General features: G+C 37.5%; 1 protein-coding gene across 1 annotated transcript in view; it reads left to right on the top strand.

Annotated features, from left to right (window-relative positions):
* Nucleotides 1–19,175, top strand: part of RBM27 (RNA binding motif protein 27) — an 80,728-nt gene that overhangs the window by 48,557 nt on the left and 12,996 nt on the right. The window contains exons 11-19 of the mRNA XM_008050357.2: nucleotides 347–491; nucleotides 1,449–1,602; nucleotides 3,320–3,616; nucleotides 5,088–5,228; nucleotides 9,742–9,861; nucleotides 10,980–11,054; nucleotides 11,196–11,360; nucleotides 12,566–12,670; nucleotides 12,790–12,981. Coding sequence (XP_008048548.1) covers nucleotides 347–491; nucleotides 1,449–1,602; nucleotides 3,320–3,616; nucleotides 5,088–5,228; nucleotides 9,742–9,861; nucleotides 10,980–11,054; nucleotides 11,196–11,360; nucleotides 12,566–12,670; nucleotides 12,790–12,981 — 1,394 coding nt within the window. The remainder of the gene's footprint in view (nucleotides 1–346; nucleotides 492–1,448; nucleotides 1,603–3,319; nucleotides 3,617–5,087; nucleotides 5,229–9,741; nucleotides 9,862–10,979; nucleotides 11,055–11,195; nucleotides 11,361–12,565; nucleotides 12,671–12,789; nucleotides 12,982–19,175) is intronic.

The raw sequence follows: 19,175 nt of genomic DNA, 5'->3' as shown, positions 1-19,175 counted from the left end.
TTTTTTTTTTTTTTAATCAAAAAAAATTTTTTTTGATAGAGATGGGGTTTTACTTGCTCAGGTTGATCGCCAGCTCTTAGCTTCAAGCGTTAACTCTCGTTTCAGCTTCTCAAGGGGCTGATATTACAGACATGAGGTACTATGCCTGGCCTGGGTTTCTGATTTTTAAAAAAGGAAGCATTTGTGGTTTTTTTTTTTCCTTACTGTTAAGCATTTCTTTAAAAAAAAAAAAAAAAAAGAAAGATTGTATTGAGCAATTCACCATACTTTTTAGCTTTTAGAACTAAATATTTTAATCCTTTGAAACGCCCTCAAAACTCAGTAATATGAATTTTGTTTCCAACAGCTGCTAACATTGTCATCCAGACTGAACCACCAGTTCCTGTTTCAATTAATAGCAACATAACCAGAGTAGTTCTCGAACCGGATAGCCGAAAAAGAGTTATAAGTGGTTTGGAAGGACCACTCACAAAGAAACCTTGGCTGGGAAAGTAAGATAATTTGCTAATTAGTAACATCTAATTGTTGTTGTTGTTGTTGTTGTTGCGTCAGTAAATTCATAAAATTAAGAGTTGACTTCACTCGTACAAGGACTTGGGGAAAAAAAGTTGTCATTAATCAATGAGTTTTAAACTATGTGTCGCAAAGCTAGGGTTCCAAGAGACATTTTAGAATGTTCTAAAAATTGAAAAACTGACAGAATATTTATAGTAGGTATTTGTAATTTGTACCTACCTATTTCTACATCTAACTCAATATTAGAAATTACTGAGATACTGGAAATGGATAGAAAAGTAGCAGAAAGTTCTGTACCTTCATGGAAATTGAAAAATACACCATTAAAAATGATGCTCTATTCTTTTTTTTTTTTGAGTTGGAGTTTCACTCCATCACCCAGACTGGAATGCAGTGGCCGCTCCCGGCCACCACAGCCTCGACCCACTGGGCTCTGGCGATCCTTCCACCTCAGCCTTCTGAGTAGCCGGAATTACAGGCATGCACTACCATGCCCGGCTGATTTTTTGATTTATTGTAGAGATGAGGTCTCGCTGCCCAGGCGGGTCTCGAACCCGTGGGCTCAGGCAGTCCTCTCACCTCAGCCTCCCAAAGGCGCGGGATTACAGGCTGAGCCACTGAGCCCGGCTGATGCTCTATTCTTTAATGTTAGATTCCTTGATAATTGTGGCAAATCTTTTTAGCATGTGATTTGAAGTGTTGATCAGACCTCTTCTTTTTGTAACCTTTTGCAGTTTACTCTTCTTTCTTTTCCTCCACCTTTTCTGTTCCTATGTAATAAAGATGATGTGAAATTGCTTTGTAATTTCTGAAGAATGTTGGATTACAAAAGGCACTTTTTCATAAATATTAACTTGTATTCTTTGCTGGTATATCTTTTGACTAGACATGAAGTGGGAGAATTAACCAAGATCAATTAATATTCCTTTTAGGCAAGGGAATAACAATCAAAATAAACCAGGGTTCTTGCGAAAGAATCAGTATACAAACACCAAATTAGAAGTCAAGAAAATCCCTCAGGAATTGAACAACATTACAAAGCTCAATGAACACTTCAGCAAATTTGGAACTATTGTTAATATTCAGGTAAATGTGGCTATGTCAAGTGACAAAATCCAGGTGTTTTATGGGTCTTGGAAAGTATTTCTATTTGCTTACCTTGTTTAAATTAGTTAGTGGTTATTCTGATAATCTCTGCTAAGTATTGTAAACTCTCCTCCATATCTATATATCCACCTTTATGATGGAATGTTAAACTGCATTTGGTCTTAGGAATTAATTTGATTGTCTTTGCAATCTCCTCCCAAAAGACACTGAGTTAGTTACTGTAGTTCTACCTCTGGGTAAATGACTTTTTTTAAAACCTGCATTACCATTCTCAGTAACAGAGACTTTTGGTAATTTCTAAGATTGTGATCTTGTTTACTGACTGACTTTTATATTTTAGTGAAATAGTAATTGGTTAAGGATGGTTCTAATCTGAGAATGTTAGGCAATATAATATGCTATCCAAGACAAAATAAACTGTAGCTTTTGTATTTCACTGTCTACTTGTTAGATGTTTGAATTTATGAATTTGTGGTTGGGTGTTATGCTATAATTGAGGATACTTGAAGGATCATTTAAGTTGGAATTTTATGTATGTATGTTGAGTCAGAGTCTCACTCTGTTGCCCAGTCTGGAGTGCAGTGGCATGATCATGGCTCACCACAGCCTTGACCTCCTGGGTTCAAGTAATCTTCCTGCCTCAGCCTCCTTAATAGATGATGCTACAGGTGCATGCCATCACACCCAGCTAATTTTTTAAACTTTTATTTTTGTAGAGACACAGTCTTGCTGTTTTGCCCAGGCTGGTCTTGAACTTCTGGGCTCAAGCAATCCTCCTACCATGGCCTTCCAAAATACTGAGATTGCAGGTGTGAGTCACCATGCCCAGTCTACACATTTTCTTGTTAAAAATGCTTCACACACTTAAAAAATACAAAAGATGTGGTCATACCAAATATCTGGGTTTTTTCTTAAACTTTTTTTCTAGGTTAGTATTCTTTATGACATTTAGAAAAATTTAGATGGCTTAATATAGATAGGTGTATTAATCTGCTTGGATTGCTATACCATAGATTGTCAGACTGTGGCTTATGTAATATAAATTAATTTTCTTACAGTTCTGGAGGCTGGGAAGTGCTGGCTGATTTAGTTACTAGAGAGGGCTCTTTTCTTGGCTTGTAGATAGCTGGTTTCCTTCTCTGTCCCTACATGACAGAGAGATAGGGAGATTTTCTTCTCTTTTCAGGCCACCAATTCTGTCCTGTAGGTCCCCACCCTTGTGACTTCATTTAATCTTTTTTTTTTTTGAGTTGGAGTCTCACTCTGTCTCCCAAACTGGAGTGCAGTGGCTGCTCCCGGCCACCGCAGCCTCGCCTCCTGGGCTCCGGCGAGCCTTCCGTCTCAGCCTTCCAAATAGCTGGAACTACAGGCACGCGCTACCACGCCCAGCTGATTTTGATTTATTGTAGAGATAAGTTCTCGCCAAGTTGTCCAGGCGGGTCTCGAACCCGCAGGCTCAGGCAATCCACTCACCTCAGCCTCTCAGAGGCATAGGGTTACAGGCTGAGCCACCGAACCCAGCTTCCATTTCATCTTAATTACCTTCTAAAAGTCTCCAGATACAGATATGTTGGAGTTTAGGGCTTCAACATACAAATCTGGGTGGGACGCAATTTATTATGTAGCCATGAGCCATAATTTATTTAACTGTTTTCTGTTTTGGAGAATTTATGTTGTTTCTATTATTGTCTTAAAGGTTGCTTTTAAGGGTGATCCAGAAGCTGCCCTCATTCAGTATTTTACCAATGAGGAAGCCAGGAAAGCCATTTCTAGCACAGAAGCAGTTCTGAACAACCGATTCATTCGAGTCCTGTGGCATAGGGAAAATAATGAGCAACCAGCACTACAGTCCTCAGCACAGTTGCTACTGCAGCAACAGCAAACTCTTAGTCACCTCTCACAACAGCACCATCACTTGCCACAGCATCTTCATCAGCAGCAGGTGCTGGTTGCCCAGTCTCCTCCTTCTACAGTGCATGGAGGTATCCAGAAGGTAATTTGGCTCACTGGGAATTTAAGGGTTCTCTAGTCTCACCCTCAGTATTTCTTAATTCACAGTTCTTGGGTCTTCTACTTCAGTGCTACTCATAAGTTGATCTGCAAACCAGCAGCATCTGACCTCCTGCAAGCTTATTAGAAATGCAGATTATTGGGGGGGGAAAGAAATGCAAATTCTTGAGCCATAACCAGTCCTGCTGAATCAGAATCCCTATGACTGGGGCCCAGGAATTTGTACTTCAACAAGTTCTCCAGGTGATTCTTACATACCCTAAAGTTTGAAAAGTGCTAAATCTATTAGAAGTACTGACAAAGATGCAACTTCCTGGGCTTTATCTTCCTAAACCCACAGAATCAATCTCTAGATGTAGGGCCTATGAATGTGCATGTTTAGGAAGCATTCTTAAATGATTCTTATGCACACTAAAGTACAATAACCGCCCACCACTGAACAACTCTGAACTTAGAGCTACTTCTTTGTTTTGTGTTAGAACCAGTCTTTCTTGTATCCACTCATTTTTTCCCATGTAGAAAAAATTGTTTTGTTTTTTTTTGAGTTGGAGTCTCACTCTGTTGCCCAGGCTGGAGTGCAGTGCCACACTCACGGCCACCCCAGTGTCGACCTCCTTACAGTATGTAGTCTCACCCCATTTATAATCCTTCTCATTTGCATCTAAACCTTGATTCTCTTCTGTCTGTATCCACTTCATGTTAGGGCCCAAGGTAAATGCTTTCCCTAGATGTTGGATGAATACTGTAGAAAAGAGTGATACCATCACCTCTGTGATCATCAGACCATGTTCTGTTAAAGCAGCCCGAGATCACATTATATTTTTGAGGTGATTATTTCACACTGTTATTCATATTAGGCCACTCTGTTAAGACCCCCTAAGTCTTCCAGAGCATTACATATTGGTGGGAACATTAAAAAAATAATTAGCAGTTTTTTTTTTTTATTTGGAGTCTCATTCTGTCGCCCAAGCTGGAGTGCCGTGGCACAGTCATGGCCACCCCAGCATTGACTTGCTGGGCTCGGGGGTTCCCTCCGCCTCAGACTTCCAAGTTGCTAGAACTACAGGCATGCACTACCACGACCGGCTAATTTTTTACTTATTGTGGAGATGAGGTCTCGCCAAGTTGCCTGGACTGGTCTCGAACTCTTAGGCTCTGGCAATCCACTCACCTCGGTCTCCCAAAGTGCTAGGATTACAGGCTGAGTCACCGAGCCCAACCAATTAACAATTTTTATGTGTGTATGTGCATACGTTTAGACTTCCAAAAAAGTGTGGATAATATATCAATATTTACCACCTCACTTACAGAAATAAAACCTTACGGATACTTTAAGCTTCCTTCCAATACCATTTCTTTATTTCTTCCCCAGGGCAATCACTGCCCTACATTTGTATCATTCTTAGGCATGTTTTTAAACTTTTACCACACAAGTGTTTATTTTGTTTGTGCAGATGATAAGCAAACCACAGACACCAGGTGCATATGTTCTTAACAAAGTTCCTGTTAAACACCGTCTTGGACATGCAAGTGGTAACCAGAGTGATACATCACACTTACTGAATCAGTCTGGTGGTGCTGGAGAGGATTGCCAGGTATGCATTTCTGTGAACCTCGAATATAGTTAGTCATTCAATGAATTAAAGAAACTAACAAATTTAATGTCATCTAGATTTGTAATGTCTTACTTCCTCAGTCAAGACAAGTGTGACAGCTGACCTAAGTGTGGCAGGTATACTTTTGTAATTTCCATAATTCAGTCAGAAATTTGCTGATGATATTTTTCTATTCAAAGATAAATAGAATTTTAGCTATTAATGGATAAATGTCTTGATTAGTCCATTTCTTTATTTATTTTCATTTTTAATATATTAAAGGACATTGTAAAGGATATTCTGTGAAAATAAAAAGTCAAACTTTGAAATATGTTTTAGATAGTTTCTTTTGCTTTTAGCAATATATAATGACTCTTGAGCATGGTGATTATTATAAAGAGAACTAAAAAAAAACAAAAACATAAAACCTGAAAAAGAACAGCAACAGGGGTTAGCCCCCAAAATGCTATGTAGTCTATGATAGAAACAGTTTAGGGTCGGGCGTGGTGGCTCATACCTATAATCCCAGCACTTTGGGAGGCTGAGGTGAGGATTGCCTGAATCCATGGGTTCGAGACCAGCCTGGGCAACTTGGTGAGACCTCATCTCTACAAGAAATAAAAAAATTAGCCAGTCGTGGTAGCACATGCCTGCAGTTCACCTACTTGGAAGGCTGAGGCGAAAAGATCACCTGAGCCCAGTAGGTCGAGGCTGTGGTGGCCGTGAGTGTGCCACTGCACTCCAGCCTGGGCGAGAGAGTGAGACCCCAACTCAAAAAAAAAAAAAAGAAAGAAGCAGTTTGATATTGCACATGATTACACAGATCAGTGGAAGGACTAGAAAATCTAGAACTAGACTTAGTTGCAAATATGAGTTTATTATATAATAGCAAAGTATCCCAGAATGGTGGAGAAGTTATAGACATTTTGATAAATATTATTGGGGTAACTGGATAGCCATATGGAAAAGATAAAATTAGACCCATTTTAAAATTACATCATAAACCAGGATAAATCACAAATGGATCTGATATTTTGATGCTGATGGAAACACTATATAATAAAACCTCTATGAAAGAAAATTTGGCAGTACATGGCAAAATTATGCACTCTAGTAATCTTTCTTTTAAGAATCTATGTCAAAGGTATGCTTGCCAAATTATGGATAGGCATATGTGCACGGCTAGTAATTGTAGACTCTTTATAATAACAAAAGACTAGAAACAACCCAAATGCCCATCTGTGGGGTACTGGTTACTTAAAATGTATATCCACACTGTAAAGTATATACAACTTTACAAAGGAATAAAGAGTATTTTTATATATACCATGGACTGATTATCAGGATATATTAAGTTTAAAAAAAAGGAAAATGGAAGAAAAAGTATATAGTTGGCCACTGTTGGTATTAAAAAGTAGGGATAAGTTAGGTGTTGTGGCTCACACCTATAATCCCAGCACTTTGGGAGGCAGAGAAGAGAAGGATTTCCTGAGCCCAGGAGTTTGAGACCAGCCTGAGCAACTTGGCAAGACCTCATCTCTACAATAAATAAAAAAACTAGCCAGGCATAGTGGCATGAGCCTGTAGTTCTTGCTATTTGGAAGGCTGAGGTGGAAGGATCACCTGAGTCCTGCAGGTAGAAGCTGCAGTGGCCACTGCACTCTAGTCTGGGCGACAGACAGACTCCAACTCAAAAAAATAAAAAATAGAAAAATGAAAAAGTAAGGACAGTGTTTGCTTATAATAGCAAAACAAAAAGATAATTGAAGTTTTAAATCCAATGGTTATAGCTAGCTGCTGGAAGCTGCATGATTTATGTCCATATCTTGTTTTGTAGATTTGATTTGGAACAATGTGAATCAATGCTGAATATAACTATAAAATTAAATGAAATAAAAGTAAACCCTGAGAATTGAAAATAAAAATAAAACTAGCTAGCATCTGCATGGAGAGTTATTTAAAATAGTGACTTGACTATATATTCCTAATTGGGACATACCCTGAGGACAAAAAACGGTTTTAAAAAGCTCTTTCTGAACATATTGTTGGCAGTGTTGGTATTCTGAAACTGATTTGTGAAGATTGTAGGAAAAATCAAATAAGAAATTATGTTAATGTTGACAACACAGATTTTCAGGGAGCTTGAAAAGAGAGACGGAAGATAGATGAGATTAAATAAAAACACCATAGTCCTGCATTTGAATTGAAATTATCAGGACAAACTTAGGTTATATTTTGTCGGAGGGACAGAGGGAGGGTAGAAAGGAAAGGAAAGGAAGGAAAGGAGAAGGAAGGAAGGAAGGAAATAACCTGAAAACATTTCCTAATTCTGTTTACTGAAATGACCTAGAAACTAAAATCCAGTGGCAGTGAGCACCCCTAGCACTCACAGGAACCAGGGATCTTTGAAGAAATGGCTATATCCAGATCTGGGACTGGCAGTGTTGCACATAAGTCTAGAATATTTTGTTAAACCAGAAAGTGAGGAAGTTGTCAAAGACTGCTAGAGTCCTGTCAAAGAGAAAAACAAATCTCATGAAGGCTCTCGGTCTACCCACTAATTTAAAGGAAATTTGGGAGACAGAGGAACATGCTCAAGGGTATCACAGAATCCTGTGGGGAATACTACTGGATGAATGACCTGGTTTCTTCAACAAATGATTTGTAAAGAAAAGAGATTGAAAGGGAAACTATGAATTAAAAGAGACTTTAAAGAGACCTAACCGGTTGCACTACTTGAACCTTAGTAGATCTCAATTCAAATGGGAAACATTTTCCAGAAAATTAAAAACTGGAGCTGTGTATAGTTTGTGATATTGAAGAAGGTATTACTGAAGTATGTAATGATGGTATTGTGGTAATATTGAAAAATGAAAGACCTTGTATTCTAGAGATATGTCTAATATGTGAAATGTCACAGATGAAATGATACAGTATTTGGGATAAGAAGGTATTAGTTGTGGCTATAAATGAAAGAAGATTATTTTATGCTTTGATGATTGTCGCTGTTTGGTGATGGGTATATCAATTCTCTGTACTTTTGTTTCAAAACAAGTTTATTATAAAACAGAAAAACATGATTAAAGATTTTGAAGTCAGATAGCCCTAACTGACTTGATCTGCCTCTTCTTAGCTGTTGCTATGGGGATTAAAACTCTCTGTGCTTAGCACATAAGTAGTGCTCAGTAAATTGTAGGTGTTGCCATTTTAATATTAATAAAATAAATAATAACATGAACACCAGCTATGTAGGGTTCTTAGGATATTTGGGATACTTTCCTATGTAGTTAAAGAGGTTTAATTTTGAGGATAATTAAGTATTGTAGTGATTTGAATCTGTTATTTATGTGAATAAATTTTTGTGAATTTCTTAATACTTTTGTGTCTCTTATGCATTCGAAGGTAATTTAAAAGTTTTTAAAAAAGCAGAGTATGATAGGGAAGACTTGAACCAGATAGATTTACTATATATCTCTGTGCACTTTAAAGAAGGAAGGTTAATTGGAGAGTCTTTTGTTTGGAAAAGGGAAGGGACCTAAATACCAAAACCAGCACTGTGAAGATGGCCATCTCTGGTTGCTCACAGAGTCAGGTCTGTGAGCCAACTACTGCCTGTCTTATATTTGATGGTAAACTCACAGTAATTGGTTAAGTATAATATTAAGACTGTAAAGTTGATTAATTCTTAGAATGGTTCCCAGTGGTTGGAAACATGGGTTTTTATTTGGCACTTGACTTATGGAAAATAACTTAAAACAATGCCCTTCAGCCAGATGCCAGGGACACACCTGTAGTCAAACAAGTTGAATTTATTATTCATTGAGGGAGTATACACAATGAAACTGTGTTTTAAAAGGACTTATTTTAGGATTTGGGCTGTTGTATTAGATGATTTAGGAGGATTTAAGGAAGCAGGTATAAATTCTATGATAGGATATCTTAATAAGCCTTACCTAGGAAAAGGGAATACTAGAACAAGGCTAACATAGTAATTGGTAGATAAGCATCAGTCATTCTCAGGGTAAAGAGATGTTCAGTCATTTTTATGGTTTGGATAGTATTCATGTTTTTGTCTGTATTCAGTCATTGATTATGGAGTGCTTGATTTTGTCTTGATTAGTCATGATCACAAGAGCAGCTTTGTCAGCTGTTGGTATTTTGTGAAATTGTGTTTAACAGAATGGCACTAGACCTACCTGTGAGTGATGGGCCAACTCCTAGATGTCAAGAAAAATAATGGATTGCCCTAAAAAACAAACTGTTATTGCTGACAAATAGTTTTGTTTTTATCTTTTGAATGACAGTTGAATTTATGCATAAAAAACTAGCTTTCTCAGATCTCAGGTTCTGTTAAAAGAATTAGCTATTATCATGGAGCTTTTAAATGTGAAAAGAAAATTTAATTCCCTAAAGAGTAGAAATATATGCAGTCTTCCTAAAAAAGTATTCTAAACATTTCTAATATTTAATTTAATTATATTTGTGTGTACTTTTTTTCCCCTTTATTTTTTAGGTATTTTCAACTCCGGGCCATCCAAAAATGATTTACAGCTCCTCAAACTTAAAGACACCCTCAAAACTTTGTTCAGGGTCTAAATCTCATGATGTCCAAGAAGTTCTTAAAAAAAAACAGGTAATCTCAGTGTAGGCAACATAGCAAGACCTCATCTACAAAAAAAATGAATAATTAGTCTGGCATGGTAGTGCGTACCTGTAGTTCCAGCTACTTGGGAGGCTGAGGTGGAAGGATCCCTGGAGCCCAGAGGTTGCAGGCTTTAATGAGCTATGATTCACTGCACTCCAGTCTGGGTAGCAGAATGAAACAAAAAAAACAAACAGGTGTGACAGTTTTGATTCTTCTTGCTAAGTGATTACATTAATGCCTTTAAATCAGCTAGTGTTATGGGATTACATCATAATGCTTACTTTATTTAGCTTTTTCTCTGTTCAGTGTAAACTTGATAAAAAAAAAAAAAGATGAACATACAGAAACAGTTTCACGGTTACCATTTAGTGGCCACAGCAAACACAAAGAATAATTTTTTTTTCTTTTTCTGTTTTTAAATAACTCCTCTTACTAATATTCCCCTATTTTTTTTACTATGTGTTTTTTTTCCCTCTCTAAGGGAAAGAAGTAGACATTTTAGTTTAGTGTTTATTTTCTTTTTAAATTCCTTTTTGGTTTTGTAAGTTAGAAAATGATTCACATAAGGTATAACATTATATAGGTATTATTCATGTGACTCAGTTTTGTTTCATTGTCATTCTAGATTTAAGTTCCATAGAGTTTTTCAAATAAAATAGATATTTATATGTACTATCTCACTATAATTAGAGATTTAATTGACAGGAGGATGGAAGGTAAAATTTTCTTGGCAAATCCAGAGACTTTGCTGTCATTGCTAACCTATAGCCCCATCTCACATTTTTTAACCGTAAGCTTCAAAAATAAGTATTTGGTTTATTACATTGGCAAGTGAAAGCAGTTGTTACTTTTCTTTATAAAGACATTCAAGTCAATAAACCTCATAGATATAGCTAAGTAGTGTCCAATATTTAACATTCAGTTATAAATGAAAACTTTATTATATTGGAAGTGTTAGGGAAAATATATTCAAAGGTTTCATCTCTGGTTTCAGTTATTTTTTTATTAGAGGAAAATCTGTCTTAGGGATGACTTGGAAAAAAGGAGCATTATGTATCATTGACAAATCTTGTTATTCATTATTTCTTTTTTACCTATTCATTCAGGAGGCATTGAAACTACAGCAAGATATGAGAAAAAAGAGGCAAGAAATGTTAGAAAAACAAATAGAATGCCAAAAGGTAAGAGAAAAACGTATTTAGAAGCTAGAATTGATGTATGTAATTAATTTTACAAAGATATACATAATAGTTAAGTTTTAAAGGTTTATTTATATTAAAGTTTATTAAGCATAGTTTTACTTTTTTCTGTTTATTTTTTAGATGCTGATATCCAAGTTAGAAAAAAACAAAAACATGAAACCAGAGGAAAGAGCAAATATAATGAAGACTTTGAAAGAGCTTGGAGAAAAGATCTCTCAGTTAAAAGATGAATTAAAAACTTCTTCTGCAGTCTCCACACCATCTAAAGTGAAGACAAAAACAGAGGTATCTGTTTGCATTTTTTCATTTAATATAGGGTTATTAAACCTCTGCCATATGCTTGACACTTTGAAAGTACAGCGGAACCCTTAGGGAACTTTAGCTTAACAGGGAAACAGGCAAACAATTACAGTATCATATATTTTAGTGTTTCAGTAAGTGCTATGCGCTCCCTTTGAAAAGAGGTGATAATGCCTTGTTTGAATAAAATGTGTTTTTTAATTGAACTTTTTGGTTCTTTGTGCTGAAGGTGAAACTGCTAGTGTGATGACTGAGGAAAGAGATATTTCCTCAGGATTTTTTTTGTCCTAATGCGGTAATACTGTTGTAATAAGACCATTCCTTTTATAGCCAAAAGATGCCACTGGCTTTAATATGGGTAAAAATGTAGACTAATTAGAAGATCTAGGGCCCTTTAAGTCTAATTTTACTAATGTCCATCTTTTCTCTTACCCTAAAGTACTTGCAGTAGACAGTGGTTCCATTATACCATAGCTCTGTAGTGAGATTTTAGATAATTCCAGTCCTTTGTGCATTTGAGACTGGGAATAAATTTGTCAGATATATTGAATGTAAATAGTTATGTACAATATTATATCACATTTGAAATTATTCTTTATCAATATAGGAATGTAAAATGTTTCATTAAGAGTAGTTTTTAAAAAACATAATAAGAATGTTTCGTTTACTGACATTTCCCCATTTGTAGAAAGGACATAAACAGATTTTAAAAATTAAAAAGAAAAAAAATTCTCACGGTCTTGCCACCTAAAGACTGATAGTTTGTTTCTTACAAAAAAGAGTGGTAACAGTTATGGGTTCCAATCTGATAATAATTATGTAACTGTTACCTTTGTACTGTTTATGAATTTTTACCATATAACTTATTTTACTCTGTTATATTTCATTTATGATGCTTTATTATGTGAAAATTATTCTCAGCTTCCTCATCTCAGGTGTCTATTCTCAGAATTGATTTTTAGGCCATCTTACGCAGTAATACTGCTTATTATTTTCCACTGATATGCTCTACATATTTGCACTATTATAGCTATAAAGTTACTTGCTTTATTTAAATTATCCATGTTTATTGCATTCTCTTACTCTCATTTTCCCAAAAGAGATGTGTGTCATTGTGTAACTATAATGTTCTGGATGAGATCTTGTAAATTATTTTAAAAAACACCTTTTTATTTTCAATTTTTCCAAAGGCCCAGAAAGAGTTATTAGATACTGAACTGGACCTCCACAAGAGGCTATCCTCAGGAGAAGATACAACAGAATTACGGAAGAAACTCAGTCAGTTGCAGGTTGAGGTGAGATTTAAAAGGAGTTACTGACCTACCACGCTTAACATCTCAAAGCTTTTTCTTCCTCTGTTTTTCAAGATTTAGTCTAATCATGTATATTACGTCTCCTTTTTGTTGTTATTCAGGCTGCACGATTAGGTATTTTACCTGTGGGTCGAGGAAAGACCATGTCCTCTCAGGGTCGAGGAAGAGGCCGAGGACGTGGAGGAAGAGGAAGGGGTGCACTAAATCACATGGTGGTGGACCACCGTCCCAAAGCGCTCACAGTTGGGGGATTCACAGAGGAAGAAAAGGAAGACTTACTTCAACATTTCTCAGTGAGTTTTAAAAGTAGCAAATACTAACTCTAAGAACATTGTTTTCAACATTTTCCTTGCTGCAGCATGCATAAATGTTAAATGTTTTATAGATTAGAAAATTTAAAACTCGTTGTAAAAACACAAGTATCAGCAAATACCTATTAATACATTTAAAAGTCAAGAAGCAGTTTTTGCTTTGTAATCCCATCATACTCCAGTATGTGCAGTCTGTGGTGACAGGTGTTCCAAAGTTATATTTGATTTTTGTTTTAGGGTTATTACATGGTTTACCAGGTATTCATAGTTAATAGTGAAATAATATGGGATGGAGGCAAAAGTTCACAGAAAGAATTTATTACGGTGATGTGTGTGTTTGGTTAGGGTCTACTGTAAGTACTGGCTTTTAGGCAAACATGCAGATAGAGGTTTGCTGTAGGCAAATGTCTGTTATTTTGGACATCTATAGTGCATACTGTCTTTCCAACCATTCTTTCATTCAGTAAACATTTTTGAACATTATTTGTAATATAGCGTTTTCATACATAATCACATTTACTCTGGAGTCTCACTGTCGCCTGGGCTGGAGTGCAGTGGCACTCTTACGACCTCCTGGGTTCAGGTGAACCCTCCACCTCAGCCTTCCAAGTAGCTGGAACTACAGGCATGCACCACTACACCTGGCTGTTTTTTAAAATTTATTTTATAGACAAGGTCCCACCAGGTTGCCCAGGCTGCTCTTGAACCCTGGGCTCAGGCAGTCTTCTCATCTCAGCCTCCCACCGCATCTGGCTCTCACTTAATCTTAACTGGTTTATAACTGTGAAATACATATGAAACTGTATACATGTGAATTCTGTGTGTACAGATATGAAAGCCAAAACTTAAAGTGTCAACCGTGATCATAAAGTTAATAAGTGGCAGAAAGAACAAAGAGAATTGGGTTTCTTGTTCCTGGAACTTTTTTATTTTTTTGAGACAGGATCTTGCTCTGTTGCTTAGGCTGGAGTGCAGTGGCAGGAATCTAACTTGCTGCAGCCTTGTCCTTCTGAGCTCAAATGACTCTCTCATCTCAGCCTCCCTAGTAGCTAGGACCACAGGCATGCTACCATGCTGGGCTAACTTTTAAAATTTTTGTAGAGCTGGGATCTTGCTATATTGCCCAGACTGGTCTGGAACTCCTTCCCTCAAGTGAGCCTCCTGCCCTTGCCTCCTAAAGTGCTGAGATTACAGGTGTGACCCACTGCACCTGGCTGCAAACAACTTTTTTAAGAGGAAACATTTTCAAGCCTATTAAGTGTTAAATATGTTGAGGGAAATCATAAAAATCAAGGCTTTATTTCATGCATTTTCATTAGTTTGATGCCCATTAATCCTATTTCATCCTGACTCTTGGAGAAGATAGGCTGTTATCAAAATTGTCCAGATTTGAGTATCATTTGGGTTGTGGCCAGTTCACTCTTCATCTAGTTCTTTCACTGCTGTGATTTTTCTTCCTTGTAAAGTGGGCAAATAACTTGTAAGTGACTTCTTTGAGGAGTAAAGAAGATAATATAAGGAAGGGCACTACACAAGTGTAGGGTGTCCTTGTGAAGTCTGCTCAGATGTTGATTATTATCTTTTAATGTTGAATATATAAAATTTAAGTCTTCTTGCTAAATAGATTGGGCATTTAGACCCACTTCCAGCTCTGCTGAAGTGATACTGGATTATATGAAGGAGAATTTTTACAGCGTTGGCTAATTGCAGATATTACCAGTTACAAAAAGTATGTATCTTGCTAGGAAGAAGGCTGAATTTTCTGTCCTGTGGTCACTGGAGACTATATGTAGATGGTTAAGCTTTAACCTAGAAGTCATGGCTCAAATGAATCTCTGGCCTTCTCAAAGGTAGCATCCAATAATAACCAGTTTTCACACACATATATTTGATAAGTCTGCAGTGTGGCAGATATGGGTGTTACCGGGCATTTGGGGAAGGAGCAAAGAGAGCTAAGGTGGATGAGGTAACTTCAAGAACACTCCCTTTGGTTTTGATGGCTTTTTTTTTTTTTTTGTAAGGTGCTATCAGATGGTCTTGAGTACTAGGGGCACACTTTTTCTCGTAATAGCTACTTGGGCAATATACTATGCTTTCTCTGAAAGAAATACAGAAATACATATGCTTAGACATTATTGTGAATAGAGTTAGCAAACTTAAAAGAAAGATCTTGGCTGGGAGCAGTGGCTCAGCCTGTCCCAGCACTTTGGGAGGCCTGAGCCTGGGGGTTTGAGACCCGCCTGGGTAACTTGGTGAGACCTCGTCTCTACAGTAAATCACAAAAACTAGCCGGGCATGGTGGGACGCATCTGTAGCTCCAGCTATTTGGAAGGCTGAGGTGGAAGGATTGCCTAAGCCCAGCAGGTCGAGGCTGCGGTGGCCGGGAGCGGCCACTGCACTCCAGCCTGGGTGGCAAGAGTAAGACTCCAACTCCAAAAAAAAAAAAGGAAGTTCTTCAAGGTCTGTTATATCTCACAAAGGCCAAGGTAAAATCTGTATTTTCAGTATTCAAAATCCTGAATGATTATGAAAGGATTATAGGTGAGCCATATCTGCATGAAAAGATGATGGATGGATTTTAGTGAAGTGATTCAGAAATGCGAGGATCTAATTCTGGAGTTCTTCAAAGATTGTTCTTGTATTCAGTCATCTGCTTCTAAGGATTTATTAATATCCTGAGGGAAGTATGATTGTATGCAAAGGGCAACTGTAAGTGTGCTTGTAGCACTCTAAATATTGAAAATGGAGCCATATCAATGTTCAACAAGATTGTGCTGCCCTTAAAACATGTTTTTCAGGAATATTTAATGATATGAGGAAATCTTCAGGATTGATTATTAGGTTAAAAAAAAGGTAAGATACAAGATTTTACATACACTTGGGAAAGTGCATTAACTTGTTAGTTCTGGGAGGCGGAATTCAAGTTTTTCTTTTTTTTTTCTTCTAGGCACTTCTGTTTTCCATATTTTCTTTCTTTCTTTTCTTTTTTCTTTTTTTTTTTGAGTTGGAGTCTCACTCTGTCATCCAGACTGGAGTGTAGTGTCATACTCCTAGCCACTGCAACCTCGACCTGCTAGGCTCCAGCAATCCTTCCGCCTTAGCCTTCCAAGTAGCCGGAACTACAGGTGCGCGCTACCATGCCCGGCTAATTTTTTGATTTATTGTAGAGACGAGGGCTCGCCAAGTTGCCCATGTGGGTCTCGAACCCTCGGGCTCAGTCAGTCCACTTGCCTCGGCCTCCCAAAGTGCTGGGATTACAGGCTGAGCCACCGAGCCCGGCCTATTTCCATGTTTTCTAATGAATACATATTACTTTGAAAACCATTCTTTTGCTGGGCGCAGTGGCTTACGCCTGTAATTCCACATTTTGGGAGGCTGAGGCGAGAGGATTCCTTGAGCCCAAGGCTTCAAGACCAGCCTGGGCAACTTGGTGAGACCTTGTTTCTACAAAAAAAAAAATTAGCTGGGTGTGGTGGTGCATGCCTGTAGTGCCAGCTTCTTGGAAGGCTGAGGTGGAAGGATCACCTGAGCCCAACAAGTCTAGGCTGTAGTGACTATGAACCATGCCAGTGCACTCCAGCCTGGAGTGACAGAGTGAGACTTCGACTCAATAAATAAATAAATAAAGACTTTTAAACCTCACATTTACTTTTGGAATGAAGCATCAACATTTTTATATTGTGTGTTTTAAAACCAAATTTTAGGATATGTGCTGATTGTGAGGTTTTAGGTTTCAAGGTACTTTATACTTTAATTTATGTGTACTGTTTATATATACAAATTTAAAACATATAGAATATTTAATATACAGTGCAGGTTATGTATAACAACATAAAAACATATACAATAATATGTAAATATTTTAATAGTATGTATCAGAGCTGCAGACTTTTTCTACAAAGGACCAGATAGCAAATATTTTAGATTTTTGTGTACATGATCTCCATCGCGTTTTCTTCTCCCTTCACCATCTCCTTCCTCTCCTCATCTTTTCATCTTCTACTTCTTTTTCCTTTTACTCTGTTGTCCAGGCTGGAGTAACCTGGCGCAATCACAGCTCACCACAGCCTCGACCTCTTGGGCTCAGGTGATCTTTCCACCTTAGGCTCCCATGTAGCTGGATTTATAGTCACCATGCCCAGCTACATTTTTTGTGGAAACAAAGTCTACCTATGTTGCCCAGTCTGGTCCTAAACATCTGGCTCAAGCATTCTCTCACATTGACCTTCCAAAGTGTTGGCATTACCAGCATGTGCTACCATGCCCTGCCTATTATTTATTTATTTAAAATAGGGTTTTGCTACATTGCCTAGGCTGGCTTGAATTCCTGGCCTCAAATGATCCCCCTGCCTTTGCCTTCCAAAGCACTGGGATTACAAGTGTGAGCCACAACACCTGACCTTTTTTTTTTTCTTAACCTTTTCAAAATGTATAAACCAGTCTTAACTCACAGATCATCAAAAGCAGGGTGCTAGGCTACAGTTAGTCTGAGGGCTACGTCTAGCCCTCGTGTATGTTATTGTATTACTTAATATGTTAAATATTTAAGCTTAGAAATATTTAAGTTACAAATATGAAATATACAGATAGAATTTTAAATATTTTAAAGAGCAAAATTAGCAAGTCCACAAAGGACTTCTTAGTAAAAGAATCTTATATATCTTTCATTTCACAGAGATCTGAGGATCCTAAAGATTTTTATGAAGAATTCTTGTGAAGTGTTTTAACATTAAAGTTTAGTTCAGAAGCTGAAAATTTTAAGTCATAGAGCATTGCTTAAGGGCACAGACAGGACAAGAACTAAGGTACAAACCTTCATCCCTGTTAAAGGGAAGTTCGGCTAGGTACATCAGGAAAAGTTATTTTTCCTAACTGTTTGGACTATAAGGATTGTACTTTGACATTTTTCTAGTAGCATGCATCAATTAACTATAACATTTCTGAATCATGGTAATGTGGTTTAGCTGTTGTAATCACTGAGATAGAGTGGAGCTTGAATTTTTTTCCCTTCCTGGTTATGGAGGTAATATATGCTTCTCAGGATACATTTGGCTTCAAGTAACAGATAAATAACTTGAAAAATATGGATGTTTATTTTGTTATCAAGAAGGGAGGTTTTAAGATTAATTTAGAAACTCAGCCACTCAGGTTCTTCCTGTATTTCTCCTTTGCTGTCCTACTATGTTGCCTTTTTGTTCTTAGGCTTTTTTTCCCTCAGGATTGCTATTACATCAACAAACATCATAGCCTCTAACAAGAATGTCCAAAGGCAGAAAAGGAAGGATGTTTCTTACCTTTCCCATAAATATCCTCACTTCCCCTGCTACCACCACTTCTACCCCGTGATTTGCCCTCAGGTGTCTTAGCCAGAATTGTCATTTACCCACTTCTGAACTAATCTTTGTTGAGGAAAGAGTTACCATGATTGAATTAAACAAATCAGGTTCACCCGCTGAGCTGAAGCTCACATGTGGTGATCGGCTGGTGATGAAAATCAAGATCTGTTCAAAAGGAAAAAGGTTAAATAGTTGTTGGTTAGACAACTAACAGTATCTTCCATGATGTTCATTGAAGAAAATTTAGAAATATGCAGATAGAGAAAGAATAAAACAATAATCTCAATACCTTAGAAACTTTTATAAACTTTTTAGTTTGTATACATGCGCATCTTTTTTTTTTTTTTTTTTGAGTTGAAGTCTCACTCTGTCGACCAGACTGGAGTGCAGTGGGCCACTCTTGGCCACCGCAGCCTCAACCTGCTGGGCTCCGGCGATCCTTCTGCCTCAGCCTTCCAAGTAGCTGCAACTACAGGCATGCGCTACCACCCCCGGCTAATTTTTTGATTTATTGTAGAGATGAGGTCTCGCCAAGTTGCCCAGGCGGGTCTCGAATCTGCGGCTCAGGCAATCCACTCACCTCAGCCTCCCAAAGTGCTGGGTTTACAGACTGAGCCACCAAGCCCAGTCTACATGCCTGTCATTTAAAGAGCCACATCAGCCTAACAGCCACAGGTTGTTAGTCTCCTGCTTCATTTCCTGTTTTCCCTTCTTTAGGGACATCCACTTTTAACTCTTTAGCTGATTCTCCTATTTCTACTGTTTAGGTTTTTAAATTTTAAGCATTATATATTGACTTCTCACTAGTCTTTCAGCTTCCCACCTCCTGGTTTTTGGCTT

This window comes from Carlito syrichta, unplaced genomic scaffold (genome assembly GCF_000164805.1).
Source record: "Carlito syrichta isolate Samal-C Ts95f unplaced genomic scaffold, Tarsius_syrichta-2.0.1 Scaffold59884, whole genome shotgun sequence".
NCBI classification, from domain to species: domain Eukaryota; kingdom Metazoa; phylum Chordata; class Mammalia; order Primates; family Tarsiidae; genus Carlito; species Carlito syrichta.
This window is presented reverse-complemented; position numbering and strand designations above follow the sequence as displayed.